Raw genomic sequence first — 26,867 nt, forward strand, 5'->3', positions numbered from 1 at the left:
CCCGTTTGTGCCTCCGCTGGACCTTCTCCGGTAGCTCCTTGTCTTTCTTGTACCGAGGAGCCCACAACTGGACCTCAGGAGGAACTGAAAAACTACTTTTATTTTAAAAAAGCGAATCTGGCGTGCGAGAAGGCTCTAGATCGGGGCGAAATCGCTTGATTACATTAAGAGTAAGGTCCGTACTACGTTTTACAACGCCGTAACCCTGCGCACGCCGTGTCCCCGCTCCCTGTCCCGTCTCCGCCGGGCCCTGTCCCCGCCCCGCCCCCTCATGCCCCGCCCGCTCCCGGGCGCTCCCCGGCGCCGTCCCCGCCCCGCGCTTTACGGCAGCGGCCGCGGCGCGTTTGCGGCGGTGCGGGCCGGGTGGCGCTCGGGGCGGACATGGTGAGTGCGGGGGCCGCTTCTGCCTGGCCCGGCGGCTCCCGCGCTCTTCCCGAGGGGCCGCGGGCTCGGCTCGTCCTTGACGAGCCCTTTCTGAGGGCCCGCAGAGGCCGCTGGCTCCGCTCTCGGCCCCGCAGCCCCCCGCGGTGAATGCGGCGCCGCCGGACCGGGTTCCCCTCGTCGGGCACAGCTCGGGGGTCCCCGCGCCGCTGCCCTCGCCGTGTCCCCGCGGTCCCCGAGAGCGCTGTGCCCGCAGTTCAGCGTGTCAAGCGCGCTGTGCCGTGTCGGGCTGGGGGCGGTGTGTCCGACCCGCTGTGCGCGCTGCCGGCGGGGCTGCTTCCCTTTCCCTTCAGTAAACAAACTCTGTGTTCGTTCCCATGCAGGCCAGCACGATGGTGGCGATCGGCCTGGCCATAGCGGCAGCCGGATTCGCAGGTGTGTAGGGGACGGGCGGGCTCTGAACCCAGCTGTACTCACACGGCCCGGTGTACTTAGCCGTGCTTCAGGGCTGATTTCAAGGTAGTTTAATAGCTGATACAGGACACTCTTTTGGGAGAGCCAAAAGAGTAATTAATGGCTGTAATTAAACAAAAGATCAACGTTCTTACTGTTTTATGTCCCAAAAGAGTTTATTCCACATTCTAATCCACAAGTTACCAGTTGCACTGGATTGCTAAATGTTCATGGAACTATGCTTAACGTCAGTCAACGCTGGTCTCTTCAAGGTCGCTATGCAGTAAAAACTTTGAAGCAAATGGAGCCACAGGTAAAACAAGCCCTTCAAAACCTACCAAAACCTGTAAGTTTTTATTTATCAGTAGCGTCTTTTTGTTTAAAATTTTACTTGGTGAAATAAGTATGGACTGTTGTCTCTTTATAGCACTGCTGTATCTTCTCCTGTATTTTGTCTGTAACAACAATTGATTGCAGTAATTCTGGTGGTGATTGGCTAATAGAGAACTTGTATGGGCAAATTTAAGTAATCATTTAAATAATGATACTCTACTTAAACTGAATTTCCTATTTCAAGTGTAGAAGAAGTTTTGCTATTTTTACAGACAAAAGCTCAGCAGTTACTAAAGCAATAATGAGTGGGTTTAACTGATACTTGGAAATTAGTGGTTTTTAAACTAACACATTTTCTCTTTCAGGCCTTCAGTGGTTATTACAGAGGTGGATTTGAACCCAAAATGACTAAACGAGAAGCAGCTTTAATACTAGGAGTGAGGTAAAGGAAATGTATCAGAAATGAAATGTGAACAGGAGGCAGTGGTGTCTCCTCACTGCTGGCTTTGTTTGGAAAGGTTGTCATCCAATGCCCAGCATCCATTGGGAGTGTCACTGCCAAGTCAGGAAATAAGAAGTGACCTTTCAGGACTTTCTGTGCTTTTTGGGGGTTCTTTGCTGCACTTTAGCTTGGTTGAAGCTAATTCTGTGTGGACTTCCAGGCATCTGCATTTCCCTCGCACATTCCAAAGCCACGTGTGATCCAAATAAGCCATTTCAGGAAGCCTTGGGGTTCACTGTGTGTGGGGGACATGAGACTGCTGTTTTCTCATGGTTCCTGTCAGTGTTGGGGAATTTCAGGTGGATGCAGTGTGAAGGTGCTGCAAACCCACTTCTTGTGTCTGGAATAAACTCATCACTTCTGGAACATGGTAGATCTGACTATGGTGGCAATCTCTGCCAAAGCACTTAAGGCCAAATACATAAATCTATCAAATAAGAACTTTGAACTGTGGCATTTTTTGGGTTTTTGTAGTTTTTTACCTTAATAAACCAAGCAAATGTTTTTTGACTTACAGCCTTTGGGAAGTTTTCCCAGTAAAAATGTTACAACATAGTTCTGTTTGTTTTTAACTGTGTGGATGACCCCCACCCTATTAGACATGCTGTAGCATGTCTTTTTCAGCATACAGTGTTTTGGAAAAACCCTAGGAAACCTCTCCAGGACTTACACACTACATATCAGTAGTAGGAAAAGAGAAACATACATATTAGCTAGAGAATTTATGGGTAAGACAGTGCTCACTTGTTCTCAGACACCTTTTGACAATCTGGGGAATTTCATGAGTCAAAAGTCAGTTTTTCTCTGTCTTTCAAAGCCCGACAGCCAACAGAAATAAAATTAGAGAAGCTCATAGACGGATCATGCTTCTGAATCATCCAGATAAAGGTAAGGAAATTAAGTCATGTTGATTAGTTAATACATGTTTTTAACACAGATGAATAGAATTGTGTAGGGGAGTGATACATAACCACCTCAGCTACTAAAAAACCCACAGAAAACTGTGTGAAAACAAATTCTAGAGTGCCTTAATCCATGTGGGTGTAGAGCATATTTTTGTGTGTGAATGTTTTAAAAGCAACCAGACAGATTCAGCTGATCAGTTTGTTACCTGCTTTATCTTCTGTGAATATCAGATTAGAATATGAATTGTTAAAATGCGACTTAAAACCTCCTTAATTTTAGATGAAAACCCAGAGTACCCTTGTGTGTTTTATGTACCACTTGTGAGTTTGAGTTCATCATAAATGGAAAGTGTTGAGCCTTCTACAGCTGCTGAAGACATTAAACTATGAAATATTCCTGTTTGTGGTACTCTGAAGGCTCAGAATCTAGTTATGCTCAGAGTAACTCAAGGCATCTATACCTGTTCTAAATTCTGTTGAGTGAGTCAGAATCATGTGTTGGTGTTCGACATTCGACTTCTCAATCGTCGCCTAAAAGGTAAAATGGCTTCCTTTGAAGTGACTGTTGAATTCCTTGCTTCTGTGCACCAAAATCTAAAATAATCCATGGGGATATGCTTTTTGTAGATAATATTGAGTGAAAGTTACCTTCAAAATTAACCTTACTGAATATATGCGGAACCTAAAAATAGCATTTTGTGTTGTATATGACCTAAAGCTTCAGGTAAATAATTAGAGTGCAATTAATGGTATATATGCCAGCAGCACAGTTGTTGTGCCTCATGGCTTTACAATTTTGGTGCATTTGCAGTGTGGATTCTGTCTCAGTCTCCCTAAGTAATTTTTTGCCCTGTTTAAAAACTGAACTGGTCCCTTGGTACAGCAGCACTTTGTGCTTGGCACGGTTATCTGCAGACCTGTTCCTTCAGTGCTTCTGTATTCACCACAGACTGCTAAGTCAGGAGTGACCAATTCATTTATGACTGATAAAACTGGAGCAAAAGCCACTGCAGTAAACTAAAAGCAGCCTAACAGGAACGAGTGGTCTGACACTGAGCTCCTGCAGTGTCTGTGAGTGAACTTAGATGCCTTCAGTCACAACCAGTTTGTTCTTTAACTGGCAGAACCTCAGACCATGCCCTTTTTTCCCATGTCCTGTGGCATTATTATCAGCACAGAAGAGAAATGTTGGGTTTTTTCACCTGATTTGAGGTTCTCCTTCTTCTAGGTGGGTCTCCATATGTAGCAGCCAAAATCAATGAAGCTAAGGATCTACTGGAAGACCAAGCTAAAAAATGAACGAGAAAGAAAATCACTCATTCAGAGGGTTTGTCCCTGCAAATGATTATTTTTGATAAATGGCTTAAGAGAAGTTCTAATGTAAGTCTTTGACTTAATATAAATGAAGCTGAAAATACAAACCCAGGGAGGTTCTTCCCTCACGACTTAGTCAGTTTTTTTTGGAAATGCGTGAGGGAGTGAGGCTTAAAGATTTTTTCATAGCTGTTCTTTATTAAACAGCCAAATCTGCCACTCAGAAATATTTTCAGTGCTTGAGAGCAGTAACTTGGTGTGGCCAGTGTGTGTTACCAGACACAGGTAGATTCACATGCTGTTACCTAATTTCTGTTGAACTGGCCCTCTTTAAAGTTCACACTGCTGCTCTTCTATCTGCTAAAATTAGCACGGTGAACCTGTTCGGGGAGGGGGGTGGAAAAACCAAGAGGATTTATTGGACAGGAGGAGCTGGGAGAGATGTGTGGTTGTCTCTGCCTGCAGAAATAAACCACAGGAAACAATGTATTCCCTTGTGCTTGCCTTGTGAAAAACAGGGTTAGTTAAGTGTTACTGATGGATCTGGAATGTTCCAGATTTTTTTAGTAACTTTTAGTTTTTGACAGATTTTAATAGCATTTAATAAATTCCATATTTGTAATAGAAGTCCTGTAGTTTTATACATTATTGTACACTACAAAGCCAGAGCTCACAGACTGAGGTTTGCACTTAGAGTGATTAGGAAACAGGAACTCTACATTGATCAGAGGATACCTGAGCTGGATTTGTGCCCTGTTAAGCCTCTCACACCCAGCAGCTTGTAAGGATCTCAGCTGGGGCCAGAGAGCTGTGTCATACTCCAAGAATCTTCCCAGTGTTTCTGCCACTATGGTAAAACACTGCACAGCACCTGTGAGAGTTAATGTCCACCTGGTCATAAACACAGTGGGGTTGAGGGCTTTCACTCCCAGAATCTGGACTTGGAAGTGCTGCTGGAAGCATCTCATCTTATGAGTGCTGCCTGCTGTGCCCCAGCAGTGCTGTGGATGAGTTCTGGGCTGTTGAGGAAACATTACAACAGTAGGGATGAGCTTGTTCTGTGCCTTCAGGAGGATCAAAGAGGGAGCATTTACAACCTCCCCTGAAGGGCAGTAATTTTGCTCAGCTACAGAATGTAAAGCAGGGTGAAGGACAGCTGGAACACCACCATGCACAGTTCTGTAGTCTGCACATTCCAAGCCAGATGCAGAATATTTCTGTACTTAAGTATTTCCCAGCCAAATACTACTGACTTATAGCTGGTTTTTTCCTTCCCTGTTTTTTTAATTTTCTCCACTCCTGTGCCTGCCCCATCAGCTGAGATACTTGTGCACACTTCAGCTACAACGTTTAACTCTGTGTGTTCTGCAGGAGGGAACGTTGTTGCTGAGCGTCCAACACTGAAGTCCTACGACAAAGTGCACACACAGGTCCTGCCTGGGACATCTCTGCTGTAGCTCTAGCAGGTAGAGCAGCTGGTTTAGAACTCTTGGTTTTGTCCTTACTTCTGACAAAATCAGGCAAGACAAATTCAAGTCAGTACAACATCAATGCTACCTTCTGCTGTGATTTCTTACACCTTCTTGCTACCCAGATGTTTTTCCACACCTGTTCTGTGCTTCCTTGCTCTGGCTCGTAGCCTGGAAAGATGGGTGTGTGTGTTGTACTTATCAAAAACTACATCTGCATTAATTCCTATATATGTTAGTCAGGTTATGCAATTCTCCAAGATAAGGAGTCTGGTTTTAGACTCATTAACTGATGTTTGACATCATCACCTTAACAAAAGGAAGATCAGCACATTAGAAACTCTTATGAAAAAGAGTTAAGAGGTTCAAGCTGCCTAACAAGTAAGTTTCCTTTGTTAGTTAACAGCTTGAAAACCTTGCAGTCAATAGTAATTTGAATTTCTGATAGAAACAGTCAACAGATGGAAGATCAAAGTTTATTTTCTTTTACTACCAGCATACAAAAAAAACATATTGCACATCAAACAACCAAAACAAAAATAAAAATACTCTACTAAGGACTAACATATGTAGTTTATACAGAATAAACTTTCTGGAAATTGATCTTTTCAGTAGTTCAGGTTATGTCTTAATGGACATGACTAATTCAGCTTAGTGTTAACTAAAGCTATGTTTGATTTTTAAATACTGTACAGTTTAATAAATAAACCAAACAAAGCCTCAATGTAGAACAGTCACTGCCAATGTCACCCAGTATCCCTGCAGATTATGAGAATTTAACAAATGTATTCCAGTGGTCTGCAGATTTTTCCTCTACATACAGCATTTAAAAAACATGTATTAAAACAGACCAGTTTCCAGACTAAACTAATGGAGAAATTACATTTCAGTGCAAAATATTTTAGACTGCATTTCTTTCTAGTATTCCTCAGGTGAAGAAGTGGTTGCATATTATTAAAAATGTAACAAAAGCAGCTAATGCTTTCATAAAGAGTATTATGTTAGGGATCCCCCTCACATCTTTGCCGTATTTTGAAAACAAAATAACATTTCCTATAGCCAGCAATTTTGTTTATTTAAATGTTACATATACTATCTCAAGGCACATCTGATGATATATTTATAACACAGTAGGTGTCAAAGTATGTTTAACATATGATTTCTCCAGGATCCCTCCCCTTTCTGTATTCCAAAATGGAGGAACTGAAAGTGCGGTGTCAAGACTGGCGATCCATATTCTATCTTTGGCAAGCTTATACAAGCACTATTTTAAATGTAATGTAAAAGAACTGTAAACTAGGAACTTCAGTTTATGAAACACCATTCAGCACTGCTTCTTCCTGATTATTTGCATCCTCCTGAACAGTGACTTTCTTTTCATCAGGGCTGTGCTGTAGTTTAGAAGGCTCATCCCCAGAGGTGGTGGCAGGACCATTCACTGCCTTTTCAGAAGGGCTGTTTTCATCAATCGCATCTTTTGCCTTGCAAAAACAAGAACAGGAGAATATTAAAAATTCCATAACAAGACAGAGTGTAATCTCAATTTCCCTCTGGATCACACAGCAGCTTTTCAAGAGGAAACACCCCTTTGTCTGTCTGTCCCTGTATCCTGTCATTTAGAGCATCTGATCACTTACCTTGTCGTTTATGGGGTACTTCTTTATCAGCCACTTTAAGGAAATCATGCCAGCGTAACCCCCAGGAGTGCACACCCCCAGCACACCTAGATGCTTATTTATTTCTATTTGTCTAAGCCCATGAAGGAGTTCACTGAAAAACAGCCTTACAGCCTTTCTGAAGTCTATAGCAAGATGACATTTTGTTAATGGATCTTTCTTGCTTTGCTGAACTCAGAGACAACTTGTGGCAATATATTGCCTCTATAGAAGAAATTCTGCTTTATTCAGTTCTGATTATTTTTCAGGATAATGTAATGTCACTCTGATCCTTTAAGAAGAAAGGATCAAAAACATACAATCTCTGTACAATTAATTCCTTCTAAAATAGTTTGTACAAGTCACTAAAAATACCACATAGTATCCTCTGTCTGTAACATGTTTTAAGGGTTAAGACTTAACCATGGGCAATTTTCCCATTTTATTACATAACGCAACATTACTAAGTTTAGTATTTTAAAATGTGTACAGACTTAAATTTGATTCCTAAAATCTGCAACAACAGTCACTGTCAGTTCTGTTTACTCTGGGCCCTTTTTGCTTTTAATGATTTATTCTTAAACTCAAATGCACTTGTAGTCAAATGAGGCGAGCTAATTGAAGCCTTCCCTTCATTCCTTTACTGTTCTGCTGCAAGGGAGGAGGAAAAAAGGAAATGCACATGAAAAAAATCTTACCGTTTCTTTCTTGGTTTTGGCTACTGTCTCCTTTGGAGGGTTTCTCTGTCTACTTTGAGATTCAGCTCGTGATATATAATCAGCTACTGTTACTGTTCAAGGAAAAAAATCACAGTGATGCTCACATCAGCAGTCAATTCAGCATGAACCTTCATGTCTTTTCTGTACAAGTTACGCTCTAACTGGGAGACATCTCACAAAAGGCCTTCACACTTACAGGTTATCAACCGCACAGCAAGGATCAATTTGTTACTGTTGTTAAAAATAATTTTCACTAAAATCGGTGGTAATAATGATCTGAAAGTGGACTCTTAAAACAAATTTTGGTCCAATTGCAAATTTTATTGGAGAAGAGCTTTCTGTACTAGGTTTGAAGAGCTTTGGCTGCAGGCTCTTTGAACTATAGGCTGTGTGTGTCACTGGGGGTTTTATTAGCTTGAGTAGTGCAGAATTTCATACTAATGAAATGAAATGAAGTGAAATGAAGGCAGTGCCCAGAACTGGGGCAGGTCAGAGCCCAGTATCGCTTAGGATGATGTAGCATCAAATCTTTGTTACGTCATGAAGTGACTGGCAAGGGAACTTGTCCTCCTTGAGGTACTGTGAGTGCCACCAGCACTGTGCCACCAGCACTGTGCCCTGCCTCGGGTGTGGCTGCTGTGGGGTGTGTGGACACAGCAGGGCTGCTGGAGCCAGCCCAGCTCAGGGGCAGCACGGCCGTGTCTGTGCCAGTACAGCGGCACTCACGGGGGCTGGCCAGGGCTTCTCTGACCTCTCCTTGCCACCTCAGCACATTTCTGTAGCCTGGTTTTGTGTGATCCTGCCCTCCTGTAACCACACCAAGACTCAGTTCTATCTTTAGAATACGGAGTACTGCAACTTTAAATATACACTTGTATCTCTGACAAGCAACAGCACATTAGGGTTGGCAAGCATTACCTATTGAACTGTACAGTCATTTATATCTAATGTATCAGGTATTTAGGTGAGCTCTTTGTCTGGATTTAGCAATGACTGGATTTCATGCACAAATCAGACTGGCAACTACAACAGATGAATTGCTCTGTTACAGTAATTGGATTTCTTACAACTGGGCCCTTCCAGAACTATGAAGGGCAAGGGAGTTTCTGTGCAAGTACTTTATCTTTAAAATGAGGTTCTGTACCCAACTCCTCTAATATTGGCAAACAGGAAGCACGTTTCATGCACACAGTGCATTCTTAGTATTCCTCTGTGTATAAGGAACCCTAATATACAGCCATGTAAATCAAATGATACAACTAAATGACTGAAGTACAGTGGTTGGCACTGGGGAGAAAGAAGGGGAGAGTTCCTTCTGTCTTAATTTCACTCACACTTAATAGGTATTGATGAAGACTTTAAATTATTACAACATTTTAACAAAGATGCCAGAGAAATCTTGTTTGGGAAGTCTTGTTACGTTCTTAGAATACTTCAGATTTAAAAGAATTCACATGATTTTCTAAGAATTACTAACATTTCTTTATGCTGCTGACTGAAATTAGTTTCTTAGAAGCTGAAATTCTGACCCTTTACAAATCTGTATCACTGCTACAAAACTGGAATGTTGAGAAGAAACATGGGTGTTTGAGGTTTTTTAGGAGGGTGGGGTGTTTGATTTTTTCCTTCCCCCAAGTTTTAGTTAGCATAATAAAACAACTTTTTTCTTCTTAACCAAATGTTGTATGAGCACCACAGATACAAGGAAGACAAATATGGGTGAAATTTTGAACCTGTCAATCCAGAAGACCTTCTGTTACTACCCTGTGCCGTGTATGTACAAGCATTTTCTAAACAGGGCATTGTATTGATAATTAGCCAGTTCACCTTTAACATTTCAAGTGTTAGTACACACAAAAGAAATGCAACAAGCCACAACAACAAAAAATTGGAAACATGCAATTTCACTTAAATTCCTCCTCCTTCCCACCCTCAATTTGCAGGTGACTTAAACTATTCCCAACAGCCAAGGACTGAGAGCAGCAGTGTGATGCAGGTGTGGGGCTGGCAAACCCCACGCGAGTTCCCTCACTGAGCTCTGCCAGGACCCACATCCTGCTGCTCCAACACTGCTGCTCAGCCAGTGCTGAAAAGGTTGTGTCCCAGTCAGTGCAAGCGCACAGATGCAGTGAGTGCAGACCATGAACCTTCATGTTTGTTGTGATCCTGGACCACAGAACTCAACAGCACTTTGACCATTGACTTCAGTGAGAACTGGATCAGAAGCATAACTCGTATGTCCAAGCAAAAAGTTAGACATCAATTAGTTTCATTAGACAGATTTTAGAAGTTTTCCTAGTAGAAGAAATATCTTTCATCTTTATCTAGTAGTCTTATTAGTTATTGAGTAACCTTTTGATATTATGCAGCTCTATGTAAAACAGCAGACACAACATTCTCTCATGCTTTTGACCTGAGATTACCCACAGCTCCACTCGAATTACCTGGCTGTCTATCTTCTGCCTGACCCCTGAAGCGACGCCTGCGGCTACGATTGCGTCGCTGGGGTTTTTTGTCACTATCATCTGCAATTGCAAAGTTTATAATGAACTATTTCTGATCATAAAATAAATAAATTCTTCAGCAGTTTCAGCACGGGGCATTTAAAATTGCTTCTGTTAAAGACAGAGACTAAAAGTAAGACAGAAAAGCTAAAAGAAAATTTTATACTGAAAGCATACACAGTAACACAAAAGCTAGATTTTACTTTTTGTTCTTGGTTCATTAAAACATTTAGGCACGTGCTTAATGACCTCAGATTTCATTTATTAAGTAACCATACGTCAAATTTTAGCAACATAACCCAGATTTTGTTCTTCTACATTAAGCAACAGAGTGTATTCTTGTCCCTGTGAGTATCGAGAGAATTTACTGAGGGAAAGTTCTTAAGTAGAAGCTCGGTAGAGACAAATTAACAGCTACTTAAGGAGCTTTCCCATACCGAGACTGAGGTTACCAAGGACAAAACAGAATGTGTATCTGACAGTACTGTTTCTATCAAAGCAGCAGTACCAATGGGAAACAACAAGTCAAGTCTTTGGTGTCTCCATCAGACAGTTTTTACAAAAAAGGCACATGAAAAGGCTAGTGGAGCTCAGTAAACAGAAGATTCCATGGCACAGCCATGGAGGGAGTCTTTCTTTAATCAGACAGCAACCTTGAACAGAACAACGATTCATCACTTACAAAAACAAACAAGGGCTTCACTACACTTACAGGGACAACACATTTTTTTCTTAGCTTGCTCTGGGACTACCATCCAACCATTTACATACCTAAACCATTCTCATTAACAGAAGCTGTATCAGACTCTGTCATTCCATCCATAAGAACAGCATCTTCATCAGTCCTTCGCCGGCGTGACCTCCTGCGGCGGTTGCTGCTGTGGTGGGACTCGCTGGCATCGGTGTCCACGGTCTGGTCTGACTCCGTGTTATCCAGCAAGCTGTAAGGGTTGCTGTCCGGGTCTTTAAGCACTAAACAAACACAAAGTGTCCATCTAAGATACTGTAGTGATGTGTAACTTCATTTCCAGGCTGACTTACAGCCGTGTCCCAAAGTTTCAAACTACAAAGCAACCTTAAGCCAAGGCGTAACACACAGACCTGCAGTATTTCATCTCAGACTGGATCCTCCGACCCTTAACCTAACAGTAACAATCCTGGGGCACCACAACAGGCACTTGCACTGTTTCACCACAAACATTTCCAAGATGACACTTAAGAGACCTTTTACTCAAAACTGCTAAATACATAAAACACACCTTTCACTCTGTGGTTGTGTGGTACTTCTGACACTGTTACAGTGTTAATGTTAGCAGAGATTCTGATAAAACCCAACTTCCAATCAATGATTTCTTCTTTCATTCTGGATCTAAACGTAAGCTTAACTCAGAAGGCAGCCATAGGCAACATGCCAAAGATTTATCAACTTTGCTAATAACATTGTGTGTGAGCCATAGAGGAAGGAAATTAAGATCACTGTGAACAGAGAATAAACAAAATGCTAAAACACGCTGTATGACACAACTATCACACAACTGCACTGAAATCCCAGGGTATTAAGATCCAAATGTAAGAATGGAGTATTTTAAAAAAGTAAGAGGTTATACAGAAAATTGCCAGGAAGACAATCTCAATTCAAAATCCATTTGGAACACAGTACCAGAGCTAATGGATGACTTTCCACCACGAGGTCCCCCACGCCCACGACCTCCAGACACGCTACGTCCTCGTCCCCCGGGACGTCGTCTGTTGTCTCGTTGGTGCCTGCTCTCCCTGTCATCTTCTCCTGCCAAGGACCAGTCACTAAGTTCATCTTTTCTCTCAGATTCTGTTTCAGAGGGATTAGAGAGCTCAGAGTTTGTACCTTGTAAGAGAAGGAAAAGAAAATTGGAAATTAGTATCAATTGGGGGATTATATTCTGGTTTCATATCCTCACCGAAGTATTCCAGCCAGCATTGCTGGTTATGGATGTATGTTATTTAAAAAAAAAAAAGCATTAAATATATATATAAATATTAATACACATACAAGTATATAATCATAGATGTATTTTAATATTTACATATACACCCATATATAAGAATATATACATACATAAAATATAGAGCAGAAGTTACCTAAATAAGATTCTCAATCTAAGTTTGTTTGTACTAACATGTGAAATAAAGGCTGAAAGATTACCAAATCTGTAATTTCTGTACACAGATAAACCAAGGATTAAGCAGTGTTTCCTCTCTTTGTCTACACACTGCAGGCATTTGGTGCAGTTTCTAGGCAACTTCTCTAAAATTCCCAAGGACAACTTTGCCACCTTATAGCCGATGGCTGTTGCTAAGCAACCCCTTCTGGATGCTGTAATGCTGCTTGAACAATTTCACTGTTTATATTAAACAGCATCTGTAATACCCGGCCATCTCTGAGTACCCAAACCCACACAGCTTTTTATTACCTGAAAAACCAACACCTATTATTCATTTTAGGTATCCAGGAACTCCCCCTACTAAACCAGTCTGAAGTTTTAGACACATATGGCTCCATTTTGGGAGGAAAAAAAAAAAAAAAGTTTTCCAAATCAGAGTGTGGATATATATAAGCAAAGTGAACAAGTTTTCTTACAGTTAGTCAGTTCATTGGGAAATACTAAGAAGTGAAGTTATAAACATCATCATCAGAATCAACACAACTAACACATGGCATGATCCAGGAAGCTATAGCCAGGGACAGACTGTAAAGCCCAAAAAGGGTCTGATTTTTTAACAGAAATGAGCTACAGGTAGATATCCAGAGTAATTTACTGTACTGAAAAAAAACCATTGTCCTTCTTTGTGAAGCATGTTTATATTGAAATGCAGTGTCTCCATTTGGACGAGCTGGGGATGTGCACACCTGTTAGGAAATGAACCGTGCTTTTTAATTGAGAAATGCATCACAGTACCTCACTACACCTTAAAACAAATCCAATTAGTTCCTGACCAAATTAAAAAACTCATGGGACTTTGTGCTGTCTCCATGTTAAATCATTTTGGTTTACTTTTCAGAAATACACTGCTAAGATGGCCATGATCACAGACAAGCAATTTTTCTCATTCTCAAACAAAATAGATAATGCTAATTTCAGATTTTTTTTTTTGTGTCTCCTGAAAAGCATCTCTATTTCCCTTCCCAGCTTTTATGATGTTATCTAACAACACTGAAGGACAAGATGTTCCCAAGTTTGGTTTGTTAATTTTTTCAGTTTTAAACTTAACTTCAAGACTGCAAATCTAACGGGGTGTTTTGAGCTATGTACAAAATCAAATGGCAATTCTGAATTTCCAACCCTATCTTCACTCAAGTACGATGAACACAAAGAAATCCAGAGACAGTTTTGGGTTCAAAGATATCCCGAGGCCTCGCTCAAGGGCGCTCACCGTAACCAGATGTGTAATTGGGGCCCCTGCGGCCTCTGCCCCGCCCGCTGTAGGACCTGGAGCCTTGCACTGAGGAGAGGGTGCTCTCATCAGTGGTGTAACCCTTCTCCTTCTCAGGAACTCGAGTAGAGGAAGGCCTGAAGCCCATCCCAATCTGGCGCAGCTGTTCATCGATTTGGAGCCTTTCCAGTCTTAGTTGTTCTACCTCCTACATAAAATGAAACAAAAAACATTGAAAAAACTGCTGACAAACGTCCCTCAAAAAACACCATCACCCACCCAGTCATCTTGAAAATAATCATTCCTGTAGGAGAGTTACCACCACCTGGAAGGTGACTACAAATAACAAAATTCAAGATGAGCTATCTCTGAGTTTTGGAAGAGATCTAAAAACTTTCTCTTTCACCACTACACAGATGACTTTTCTCTAAGGCTACTTAATTACAATTCATCGAATTTTTTCCAGTAAAATTTAGGGGAAAAAAAAAAGCAAACTGACAAGGGAACACAATTCAAACTCATTATCTTCGTTAACATCACAATGCAAAACCAACCTAAACAGGTAATTGTTCTAATACTACACTGTGTTGTGTTACTATTAGAAATTCCATCCTACCCCAACGGAGCATTAACCTGAGAACAGCAGAACATGAACACAGAGAAAAAATTGTGTTAGTTCCCAAATGCCCCTTAAACCACTGTTCTTTGCAGTCTGATTCTTTCTACCCCAACAGCACTAAGTAACTATGACAAGGTATTTACAGGCTCACGATACCCATGGGCAAGGAGTGGGCTCAAGGCACAAAGGTTTAAATTGTGATATACTGAGGAACAGTTTAACAACTGCAAATCCCACCAAAGCATTTGCTCAAAAATTCCCTTACTTCAACCCAAGTTTCCTCTACAGATTTTCCCTCTCTAAATACACTCACCTTTAGATATGCGATGTGATATTCCAACAGAACTTGGACATTCCCAATGCTTTCTTTAGTACCAACAAATACAAACGGTACCATTCCCTACAGAAACAAAGCATCAAAGCTTTTTATCAGGAAGAACATTATCATCAAAACAATGCTTTCTTTTCAAATTATATAAAGAGATCTGTTTTAAATTACAAAAGTGAGCTGAACAAAGGCAGTAACTAAGCCTTGGACTGCAAAGACATTAGAAATAGCTCAGGCTGGTGTGACAGTGGGGGCTTCAGACTGTCCAGCTTTCCCAACAATCTATTCTGGAGATGAGGTAACCTGACATCCCATGTTCACATTCCCCCATGCAACACATACTCTGTGTGTTTATCACAGCAGGTGTGTAGAAGTATCCACAGTTTACCAGGAAGTGCCCAGTGGTTCATTAAACTAACTTTACAAGACTCAGCACCTTTACAAGATTTTAGTGTTTGTTCTTATCTATTTAAAATATGTGGATACTTTTAACACTATAAATCCCAAATTAATTACGTAGCCAAAGTACGTATAGGAGAAAGAGTAAAAAAAAAAAAACAAAACCCTCTTACATCAGCAGCAAAAAACCTTCCTTTAATTACCTCATGTAAAATCTACTGCAAGATGCCCACTTAAAACTAATGCTCTCTATATCCACAGATTGTGAAATAAAGCTGGGTTTGAGAGTAAAAACTCAGTCACAGCAGGAAAGAATAAAGTACTTACATCTTCACGGGGCAGCTTATTTTCATTGTCTCCTTCAATTCTCACCCTGACGACTCCAGACTTGTCTACAATCTCCTGAATCACTTTTCCATTTTTTCCAATAACTTTTCCTTCAGAGGGCAAGAATGGTTAATTTTGCACCAGTGTGCATAGTATTTTAACATGTTTATTGATATTTTATATATAAACCCCCCAGACGATGTCAGAGAAAACTTCCAAAATTAAATTCTCTCTCTATATGCAGAATGACAAGCAGTGACGAAGATCACCACTGCACACAAGCTTCTAACAGAACCAAACCAAGAGTAAAAAGGCACAAGAGTTTTGCAAATTCTTATTTTAAATTTATGTGTCAAAATTATTTGGACCCCCTGACTCCACATGTGCCTTCATTCAATCTTTCCTGACATTTTAATAGGCTTATACATTTTTTGAAGCCTCTTAAAAAATTTGGCTTTACAACAGATTTGTGTATGACCAGTGATTTTCATATTACCTTTAAAATACCTATTTTGAGATCATGCATGGGATCTAAACCAAAAGTTCCTTCAGAACTTGTATGTTTAAATCTCAAAAAAAGAAAAAGAGGTGACTCCTTGGGTCCCTTACTACAAGAGTTTAGCTCTCAGGCTAAAGTTCTGTGAAAACGTTTCTTCAGCCCAGCTAAATATATGGCACTTAAAAACATTTATGTTTAAATTAGGAGCAAAGGAAGGCAGAACAACTTTTAAAAAGGGTAAAAGCCAGAACTGTGTAACAGAATACTCCATAAGGAATGTTCTTTTCAGCAAGTATCAACATGACACAAAGTAACACGCAAAATATATTAAAAATTTGTTTTCCTTCCTCAAAAGCTCTAACAGCTCAGCAGGTTTGGGTTTTTATCTTTCTGTACTGGAGTCACTGATGAGCACTGAACTTCCTTTAAGCTGGATGTCTCCATTAAGTGTAGCTAAATATCTGTCTGCTTACCTGGGTGCTCACAGGTGATGTAGGCAGGACATTTGCCTTCATCAGAAACTGGCATTGTCATTGTTTAACAGCAGCATTTTCAGTTAAACACACTGCTGTGACTTGTGCCCTGATTCTTATGTGGGATATATTTGCACTAATGCATGCTCTCCAAAAGCTCTCCAAAACTCAACTTGTAGAACATAAGGTTTAGCAAAATTCCCTGGAATAATTAGATTTACTGAACAAGACTGCAGAAAAAAAACTGTTCACATATAAACTAGTGATTAACTTGTTGCATGTTAAAATGAGCTTTCACATTACATAGGTGAGAAAACCAGTAAGTTGCATCAGATACACAATTTGCACAAGTTCTATTGAAAAAAAAAAAAACCCAAATGAACAAATGAAACCTCCCTGTACCTTAATCTGGTCAAGTTCTAACACCATGGAAGCCTAAGTTTTAGGAGTTTGCACATTAATTATTTAAATTATGTTATTTACAATATGCAGGCTCCAAGCACCAAACCACAGGAGGTTAAAGCTCAGGTTTTAATTTCCCCTCTGTATAATCCAAGCTGTTCAATCAGGTACAACACCTGCAACTTACTGCCTCCATGCCCACACTGCCCACAGGCTGGGCATGGGGAGCAGGGAGCTGCCAGACTTGAGTAAAAAGCAGGATAAAGGAAGTAGAATGAGGGAAGAGGAAAAATGTCCCCTGGGAAGGCCAGAGTAGGAGAAGACGTTTGTGTCTAAGTGGAACAAAACTAACCTCACAATACAGAGTGGCTTTCAATACAGAACCTAGCAGACTATGCTACACCTTCATAAACATGGAAACCTGCAACATGGAAAAATGCCTATTTTGAGACTGAGGCTGAGACCTATGAGCACTGTTGATTTATACAGGAGCTCACCAGCATCCAACCACCACCTCTGACAAACCTCAACCCAGGAGGGAGCAGTAACAGGAGAACTGTCTTGTGTCATTCTTGCAACTCAGCTGGAGTACTTCCAGATTAAACTTTGGAACTTAGTTTCTGCACTTTTAAGCAGTCAATTTAGTAAAGTGTATTTTTTCACTACAATCTGAACTTCAAATATTCCCATTAAATTAGGTGGTAGAAGTCTGTAATCGAGTCAATTTAAGTGTTAAAATCCTGACAAAGTATTATGCAGCAACAATATAGCCAATTTCATAATAATTCTCTGATACATGTAGTTTTAAAAGATTAATCACTTTCTACTTAAATGGAGAAATCAAATGTTGTACTGGCATCTATATCCTCTTTGCAAAGTTATGTTGATTAGGCTCCATTTCCCCATCTTTTCATGTTTTAGCAGTATTACATACCAACAAGATTTCTGGGAACTTGAATAAAATCCTCCACAAATTCCAAGTAACTTCTGGCCTTTTTTACTGCCTCAGCAGTCTGGAAATGAATTTAAAAAAATGGAATTTATTTGTGAATATAGCACGTTAAAAACAAAACCTTGTAGCAACAGCTGCAAGTCTTCCAAACGATCTTATTTTCAGAAAGAGAAGAATAGAGACAAGATTAATCTAGTTTTAAACTAAATCATAAAGGAATAATTGAGTGAAATGCCCAGAGACAAAATTCAGTAGTAAAGCAAAGCATCAGTAATGAATAAACGATATTTTTATGTTATTTCAAGACATTTTGAGACATCAGAATGGATGCCCCATCCCTGGAAGTGTCCGAAGGCCAGGTTGGATGGGGCTTTGAGCAAACACTGCAACTGATATTACAGCCAGGGCACTCTCTTTCCAGAATGCTGGTTTCTGGCCACAGTTCATCTACAATGCTCTCCAAAACAGGACAGTGGCTCTGGTTACGGAGGAGAACTCCTATGAATGCTCTCTTACAGCTTTATTATTAAATGATGGAAATCAACTGAGTTAACTGGGATGCCGAAACAAGAAACAAGGGTACAAATTAGCAACAGCATAAGTATAGAATTAAAGGAGGAGTATCAGCATCTAGTCAGTAAAAACAGCTTAAGAGCACAATTTCCATTTTACACTAATGCCTCAACCCTTTCATCTGTCATTTTTAGGCAACACATGAAATAAGAGTACCACCAGCTCCTGCACCTTTTAATCAAATCAGGCAAATCCTACAAGAAGAAGAAAATGTATAAACCTCTACTTCTGGCAGAGGTCAAAATGATAGCAAAAGAAACATGGACAAATTGGATTTCAAGATAATGAAAGCAGTGATCAAGCACAAGAAACAGATGAACAGGAAGCCACTGTGAGGAGCAGAGGTTATGCTGCATTCTCAGGGCAACTGCTCAAATGATACAAACTTAACAGAGGTTAGCAATTTTTCATCCTCAATGAATTCTACAAATAGACACAATTAAGCAAAGAGTTCCTGCCTCAGGTATGTTTAGCAGTTCTTTCCCAAATAAAGGTGAAGGAACAGTGAATGCATTTACCGAAGCAGTCAGGACAAGAAAATACACAACTGCCAGAGCTGCAGCTCTCCAGTGCACCCTTAAGCCTCTCTACACTTGTCATGAGTACTCAGGATTTTTACGTGAGTACAACCTGGGTAACTCCTTCACACCCCAACATGAGTGAGCGCATAAAGCTGACTCAGACAAGGTATTTTCAATTCCTTGTAGTGAAATATGGATTAAAGACCTCAAAGGATTCCAGTCACTACCAAGTACCTTTATTAACTCTGAATTACAGCCTACACATCCACTGATGCTCTTGTTACTTCACACAGTAGCCCAAACAACCAAGACACCTCCATGCTACTGATGATTCTTTAATAGAAAAATTAGTGTTTTCCTGAACTCAGCATTGCACCTACCAGTGTTAAGAACTGCACAAGAATTGACTGCAATTCCACTATGACAGTAATGAAGGCCTAAGAGGAACTCTTCTATTTCTGACACAGCTCTCCCTCTCTGGGAAGCACAATGTTTCCATTAAGCAGTCTGAAGTTCACAGGCCTGTGATCTGTACAGGCATCACAATGAGAAGTTCAAGCAACCAGAGAAGGGTCTTGAAACCAAAATGGTCTTGACCAGAGAGGGATAAAAGCATAAGCAGCATGCCATACAGTTTAAATTCCTTCTATCCACAGAGATTTCCAATATTTTTTAAAATTTATCTTCATGTGTCTTCCCTCAAAGAGTCTAGCCCTGAGCAACAGTGAACCTTTATTTGTATGCAAAACATCAGCTATGGGAAACCCTCACACTGCGACTGCTATGTCAACAACACTGGTTCACTACTCCCACACATCTCAGCCTGAAATTGTCTGCCTGTGCATTCAGGCATTAGGGCCTGGCTGGTTGCCCACTGCAGCTGAAAAGAGGCAAAAAGAATAGGCAAGTGTAGCCAGACGCTGAAACCCTTATCATGTGGAATAGTTAAGCTGCCTGGCATTTTTAGAAGCACTTATCACTTCTAGGAAGGACAAGGCCGGATGTGTCTAAAGGCATTTTTATTTAGGGGGCATCTGGTATTTGTAATCATTGCTGTGCACCTCTGTAAGAGGCTGGTGACAGTCATAACCTTTCCACGAGTTCCAGCATCACACCATTCACACGAAAGAGATCAAAACTGGAATACACTGGACATTCCACTGCATTCAACTTGTCTGATTCTTCCTCAGGAACTGAGATGCAATTTACTGGCAGTAGGAGATCAAAGAAGGATCTCTTGTCACCCTGATACCCTAGAAGCATTTCCAAAAAAAAAGGACACAGAATTTCAGGAATACTGTAAAGTACAGAAGTTTGACCTCCTCTCCACAGGATCGACTTCATCTGAACATTTGATCACAACCAGGTTCTACTCCTGACACTGATGGAACAGAATTCAAGACCTCAGATCCCTGAAACAGGACACAACCACAGATTTCCAGAAGTTTTAACATCAGATACTCAGTGGCACCTGTAGAGTTGGTAACATGGGATAAAACCCTCAAAATATGTTCTGACAGGGCCCTAGTGAGACTGCATTTTTGTCACTAGCCTTCTGCTTCTTCAATGGATCCTTGTTTTGCCCAAGGACCAGCTACATTTCAAGGTAGTTGTGAGATTCAGAAGAGTCACACAAATGGAATTAACTTGGAGCAAATCATTATTTTGCCAAAGCCAGCATTAAATTGCCAAAATATTAGTGTTAGAAGCAATAGATACAGGCTTTAACACACCTGGCTAGGTCAAAGGAGCAGACACCACACAGCAAAACACACATGAAAAAGAGGAGGGAAGAGGAGAACCAATAAGGTTCCGAGGGAGAGAAGAAACCCAAACAAACCCATGATCAAATCAAATAGCAGGAAATGATACTTCTCTCAGGTTGACCCAGGATATACATAGTGCAGTTACAGCATTTGTGCATCAGCAAAACGGAATGATTAGGACAGAACACACCTCATGGAAGTCACTACTGCAACAAAGGCTTGTATTTCAAATATATGCAGTAGAAGCTGCCACAACGTCAACACGCACAAAGACACTCACACAAAAACTCAGGTGCTTTGTGTTCTTAATTCTGGGTACAGCTCTCACCACTCTAAAAGCAGGTACAGAGAGAAATGCTCCAAGGATTCATACAAAGTTCCCCCCTTACCTCTCCATAGATTCTGAAAGTACCGGTATCCTCTTCAAGTTCAATGGTTGTAACTCCTGGAACCTTTCTGGCTTGTTGTATATTACTGCCATGAGTTCCTATAGCAAGTCCCATTAAATCTTCTCTGACTACAAACTCCTCATGAAATGCTGCAGCAAGCTGCTTTGTGCACTGAAGGGAAAACAAAGGAAGACTCATCCACATGCACTCACTGTAATGCACTGCTCTGAGCTCAGTTTCAAGCAACAAGAGCCACAAGCTGTGGCTTTACCTCCAAGTGTTTTGTAGCTTCCTCATTTCTTGACATCAGCATGAGTTTGGTGCGAATGCTGCGCAGGTGCATGTCACTGAGGATGTTCACTCTCTTCACTGTTGCTTCACTGGCAGACTACAGGAGAGAGGGAACCTAAGTTTTGGCTTTGTAAGCAAATACACATTTAAAGGGTAAATCAGGAACCTACTGAAACTAAGTCATAAACATGATCTCAATTTCTAGAGATTACATGAACCTTGTTCTTCCTCAAAACAAAGCACAAGAAATTCAGCAGCACCAACTACTTGTTCTCACTCACAACGCATTTTATATTAAAGACTTTGCTGCCGAATTACACAATAACCCTTTCCCCTTCATGTTGCCCCAATAAATCTTTCTACCATATACATGCTTGTCACCACACGAGTAAGAGAGTTAAGGAAATAATCAAGGACAACACAATCCTGCAGAGTGAGGTTCAAGTGGACAATATTAAGTAAATGGAGTTATGAAGAAAAACTAAAGCTGAGACAAGCCTATGCAGTAAGAACAACACCGCAGAAGCATCTAAAGTGAATAATTCCTTAATGCCTACACTGAACTGGTGCAGCTCTCCACGTGGAAACCCAGCTGTGGGTCAAACTGCACAGCGTAACACAGCACAAAGGGAAAGCCATTGCTCCAGAGTGGAGCAAGATGATTTACCTCTGAGCCACCTGCTAAAATCAGTGAAATAGAACTCAGCTGAGAATGCCAAAAGTCATACAAACAATGAGACCCAAAGCTGCTCCTAAATTTAGGTTGTATGCAAAGATTAAAAAGATCTGCTTATATTAAATCTCTCACAATTTACATAGCTTGACAAGTTAAACCACTTTCCTTACACACTTTCCTTACACACACAGAGCTGGCTATATACTTCCTATAAAAAATATACTGGGAATTCATGCAACATTTACATAGAAGCAATTACTTACCAGTATTATTAGTTGAGCAGTTTCAACATGATAAAAAATTCGACATGCTCCCACAGCTTTCTTGAAATCTTTATGTGCATTTTCATTAGCACACCTAAGGAGACAAAATGACTGTTATTTCAATAAGCTGCATCAAAACTGAACATGCAATAGCATAACAGACCCAAGAACATTTCAGTAGTTTATGGCAAGGACTGTTCACAAAGAGGGAAGTTCCCATTCTCTCTAACATGGTTCCAGAGCTTGTTTCCCTGTGGATTCTACAGCACTATGGTTATCTGGCAAGTCTCAGTAACAGGCCCACTGCGAAGTGAATCAACTGTACAGGCATGAAGTTCCCACCTGAGAACTTGCCTTCTGTCCTTACCCTGAAAGCTCAGCAGGGGTCCCAGGCAGCAGTTTCTAAATGAGCTACTGCAGCCATAACCACCCTTAAAGTTCTTCATGGACCTGTAAATCAGCCTCTAAAATAGAAGCCAAGTGGGTTTTTCTCCCCTTCCAATAAGTAAAAGCCTTCTTGAAGTGTGCAGAGCTACTCACGCATCTCTCAGGTCTTCAGGAACATCCACTGTGCATTTGAAGAAGGTGTTCTTTTTGACAGTTTTGTTCTGATTCACAGGTCGGAGTCGTTCGTAAGTGACAATTTCATTGTAAGTGGCATCACAAGCAGCGTATTCAATAACATAAAACTGCAAAAGAGTTTTTTTAAAAAATGGTAACTTCAGCAAGGAACAACAAAGACATAGTAACATTACTGGCATCAGCAAGGAAGCACAAAATATGAATATATAAACAAAACCCTAAAACTAAGTTGATATAATGATACATTTCTACACAAAGGAGCCTGGACATATTTCGGCACCCTTGTGCTCCCTCACTGAAGCCAAAACACTGTTATCAGCACAGTCTCAGTCCCCCACAACAGCAATCAATCAATTGGATTGATTTTTCTGATGCCCATCTCTCTTTCAAATACTTTCATTAGTTTAGTTCAGTTCAAGTTCCAAAACCCAAAGTGTTTACTGGAGCTCTAATTCTAGAAAATATTGAACAAAGAATAATTCTTCACAGAAATATCACTCTGCACCACTTTAAAACAAACAAACAAACAAACAAACAAGGCAAATCCACTGATTCAATGGGCAAACTACCTGGGAATCATGTAATATCAAAATCAATATAAAAACTCAATCTTTTTGACACACACTGCCAAATTTAGGAAGGCAAGAGAACTATTTAAATTACCAATAATCTACTCCTACACTTCCACCCAACACACAGAAGTTTAAAGAAGCTTGTGTGCACAGTATCCCTGAAGCCTGGCTCTGTGTTAGGGATGCAACCTTATCCTCCCCTCCCTTCCACCTGTATCTAATTTAGGGGTGCCACATTCACCTCTCCCTCCCTCAAAATCAGTATCTGTTTGTCTCAACACAATTTGCTTAAGTATCCAGAAAACACAAACCACTCTGGTCATGACACACTGTTTTCTAATTTCAAGTTTTAAGTTTAGTTTAAGTATCATCCTAATTATATAAAGCTGCTTTGAAATATATCAATGTATCATTATTACCCCAACTAATAATAATGAACAATAAACACTAAACTACAACTAAATTTAAGAGATCTAACATTACGTGCTCTAAAAGCTTAACTTCTATAGTTAAAGATAATTCTGGATATCAGAACAATCCCAAAGCAACAAATCATCAGACAAATGAGTTGTTTGTGAATTTCATATTAACTCTGAGGAAAAACTCTAAATATGGAATCATGTTAAAGACAGTACAAAGAAGCCAATACAAACTGTGAGGTTCTTCGCAGGGACAATTCCTTAAAATAACTGATTTGACAAGCTTACACTGGCCACTGAGGGTGAAAAACCATTTTTTCCTGTAAAAACTAGAAAATTAGGAATTGGATAAAACTGAAATTAAAATCAGAATTAAAAATTTTACTTTTATGACTTTTCCCAAAAATTAGTAGCAGAGCAAGGTAATGGATAGCAAAATTTCAAATTTCTGTGACATTTAAGAAAAGCATATGAGCCACAAATGACAAACTACCATTTAAATCAGTCTGTCTCCTTTTATCTTCTTTTCTTAACAAGCTGCTTATTCGCAAGGGTCAAAACACAGAATCTTCCTTTGGTAGGTGTTTACTACCACCTTGTCCTTACAGAGCTCAACAGAAGTTGGTATTTGTTGAGTTTTTACACAATATGAGAAACTGGATAATTATTTTTTCTCAGTACTGTTTCCTTTAGTTTTAGGAGTCTGATACAGCAGAAGCATCAAAACACAGGACTCCTCCCACAATGAGGTTCAAATCTTTTGCTGTCTTTCCACAAAGTAAAGCTTTAATGAGACTGGGTCAAACGCTGCCACAGCTCTATACACTCAAGTGTCTGAATCTGCAATTTACTTGGCAGCTGCAAACCATTTATTTATGTAAAATAAAAACTTAACATATGTGAAAGCAAAACAAGCAGTGCCCTTCTACTACACTCAGTAAGAACACATACACAAAAACCAACCCACAGCCACACAGAGCAATAGCTACAGCAGGCTTAATTTGCAGACTATAAGCACGTTTTAACTGCAGGTGCTTTACTTCATATTTAGCACCAAATTCAATCCACAAAGCAGGTTTGTTAGAAGTCCTGTCCTTGTGCATGCCTTCAGTCCTTCAAGCAATTAAACTGCTGATAATGGAAGTCACTTGCTCAGCTCTAAGGGCACAACCCTCTGCTGTGCAAGGCAGCAAAGGTCATTCCAAAGTGGTCTCAACTCAAAATTCTCTTTTCTCATGTTTTTTGTATTTGTAGTACTTTATTCAGAGTTTTTTCATGACAAAGAACTTCTATTGACTGTATTCAACATGAAAGCATGAAATCATTAAGTTTTAAAATAATTTACCTCTCCTTTCATCATTCGAACTTTTGCCAGCCACCAGCCACAAGGTTCTTGGTCATTTGCCCTAGAATAAACCTGAAAATGAAAGAATTCCTTAGAATAGTTGCCCAAAACGATGAAGTATCCTCAGGAAAGGAAACTCATTACTTTGATTTTAGGGACAAGTACAGAAAAAAACCCAGAAGTTAAACTAAATCACTAATGATACTACAATGAGCAGGGAGCAGAACATGCATATTTTGATTTCTAGATTTAGTACATCACTCCTATTAACACTCTCTCTGTAGAACATTGTAATTCACACAATTTCCTACGAGACTGTACCAGACATTTCATCTGGGTTAAAACTTGTTATCAGAGCAGCTTTATTTACATCTTCATATTAAAGATTCCAACACTTTACATTCCAGGTCAAAAAAGAAAACTGCCTAGATTTTGTGTCAGAATTAAAACCTTCTCTGCTATTTTAAGTTTTAGATTTTGAAAAATTTCCACTGGTAGTTTTGTGGGAAAACTGAAATGTCACAGCTTCACTGAAATTCTAATAAACCCATGTGTAGACACATGCTCCATTTTAAACCTTCAGCTTGGTAATGCCCTTACAACCCTCACCACTGCCTTGAGTGGACAATCAGTTACAGACCAGGACAGGTCATGAGCATTCACTCACCTCCACCTCATCTCCTTCACCGATTTCCTTCTTGATATCAGGGGGTGGTGGTAACCTGACTTCATTGAAGGGCACCTGGCGCTCTGGTTGCCAACTGGAAGTTGAAAAAGCATTACACATTAATTCTCAAACTTTCCTATCGTTTTCTGCATTTTAGTTTTGGAATTCTGAGTTTCACTAAAATTCATTCTTTCCATATAATCAGGCCTGTTTCCTTATTGCTAGAAAGCAAACCTTATAACCAAAGGAACAAAATAATCATGTCAAGACAAAATTCTCTGGGAAGATATTTAATGACAAAATTTTGAAATTAACTGAAAAATTTAACTAATGGCTTTCACAAAACCCCAGTGAAAAATATTATATGATGTACTTAACGCTCCTACTGCTCAAGTCATAGAGCCCATATACAGATATGAGCTCAGCTTTGCAGTCCACTATGGGGTTCACCCATTTCTCCTCCTCACAGTTAACATTTCAATTGCTTACCACCAAAGTTTTATGTATTCCAGGAAAATCTGACTCCGACCTTTAACAAAACTTTCCACCTGTAAACTTGTTGATGTTCCCCAGTAACATATCTTTATATCTGCCTATCAATACCAATTACTTCTAGGCATACAAAATAAAGGTTGACTTTCTTGTACAGCAAGACTATTTATTTTACTTTAGTTGGCTCTACAGAAGTATTTTATTTGTAGAACTGTATGTTTTCAGTGCATTTTATGAAGACTACTGGAGCAATTAAATCCACTGTGCTCCCCTGAAATTCCTTTTCCTTCTACTCTGTGAATGTCACAGAATGCCATCAGCTGTTCCTCGCTCTTAGTCAGAAATCCAACTAAAGACTCTACACAGCTTGACATAAAATCAGGGGAAAAAAGACCCTTCACAAAACCCCTATTAATTTAGAGTATCTGAGGGACTTTTAACGGTATCTGTCAAAGTATTGCAATGTCCACCATTTCTGCCCATCTGATTCACATTAGACACCAACAGAATCAGAACCAACCAACTTGCAACAGTAAGGATTACTGCAAGTCATTTGCTTTGCTTACTTATAACAACCTGCAGACAGAGCAGCCTAAATTAGTGGAACGAGTCTGAGCATAAGGAGCAAAGGGCACTTCTGCAACTTTCTAGGTAAGAAGATGGATA

At 40.1% G+C, this 26,867-nt stretch overlaps 2 protein-coding genes across 3 annotated transcripts in view; one reads left to right on the plus strand and one right to left on the minus strand.

The window, feature by feature from the left end:
* The first annotated feature begins 310 nt into the window (after positions 1–310).
* Positions 311–4,515, plus strand: DNAJC19 (DnaJ heat shock protein family (Hsp40) member C19). Its single transcript, XM_042042186.1, has 6 exons — positions 311–384; positions 765–816; positions 1,107–1,180; positions 1,533–1,609; positions 2,487–2,557; positions 3,803–4,515. The coding sequence occupies exons 1-6, from the start codon at positions 382–384 to the stop codon at positions 3,871–3,873; spliced, it is 348 nt and encodes a 115-aa protein (XP_041898120.1). The 5' UTR covers positions 311–381; the 3' UTR covers positions 3,874–4,515.
* A 1,304-nt stretch (positions 4,516–5,819) lies between these two features.
* The window catches only part of FXR1 (FMR1 autosomal homolog 1), a 33,691-nt gene continuing 12,643 nt past the window's right edge, over positions 5,820–26,867 (minus strand). Inside the window, exons 3-17 of one of the 2 annotated variants that reach the window (XM_042042183.1) lie at positions 25,710–25,803; positions 25,043–25,114; positions 22,665–22,813; positions 22,125–22,218; positions 21,166–21,282; positions 20,895–21,065; positions 17,628–17,706; positions 15,320–15,429; positions 14,579–14,665; positions 13,647–13,854; positions 11,896–12,099; positions 11,007–11,207; positions 10,176–10,256; positions 7,711–7,802; positions 5,820–6,838 (exon numbers count right to left, since the gene is read on the minus strand). In XM_042042183.1, coding sequence (XP_041898117.1) covers positions 6,668–6,838; positions 7,711–7,802; positions 10,176–10,256; positions 11,007–11,207; positions 11,896–12,099; positions 13,647–13,854; positions 14,579–14,665; positions 15,320–15,429; positions 17,628–17,706; positions 20,895–21,065; positions 21,166–21,282; positions 22,125–22,218; positions 22,665–22,813; positions 25,043–25,114; positions 25,710–25,803 — 1,930 coding nt within the window. In that variant the 3' untranslated portion in view covers positions 5,820–6,667. The remainder of the gene's footprint in view (positions 6,839–7,710; positions 7,803–10,175; positions 10,257–11,006; positions 11,208–11,895; positions 12,100–13,646; positions 13,855–14,578; positions 14,666–15,319; positions 15,430–17,627; positions 17,707–20,894; positions 21,066–21,165; positions 21,283–22,124; positions 22,219–22,664; positions 22,814–25,042; positions 25,115–25,709; positions 25,804–26,867) is intronic. The other variant, XM_042042184.1, reaches the window with a different exon arrangement.

Source organism: Corvus kubaryi, unplaced genomic scaffold (genome assembly GCF_017639235.1).
Source record: "Corvus kubaryi isolate FWS band 111438036 unplaced genomic scaffold, C.kubaryi_AGA036_p1.0 37397, whole genome shotgun sequence".
Lineage (NCBI taxonomy): Eukaryota > Metazoa > Chordata > Aves > Passeriformes > Corvidae > Corvus > Corvus kubaryi.

Bases quoted from the DNA above. Each gene is read 5' to 3' on its own strand.
- DNAJC19 (XM_042042186.1), top strand. The intron at 1,181-1,532 runs GTAAGTTTTTAT...TTTCTCTTTCAG, and splicing joins TTCAAAACCTACCAAAACCT to GCCTTCAGTGGTTATTACAG. The intron at 1,610-2,486 runs GTAAAGGAAATG...TGTCTTTCAAAG, and splicing joins GCTTTAATACTAGGAGTGAG to CCCGACAGCCAACAGAAATA.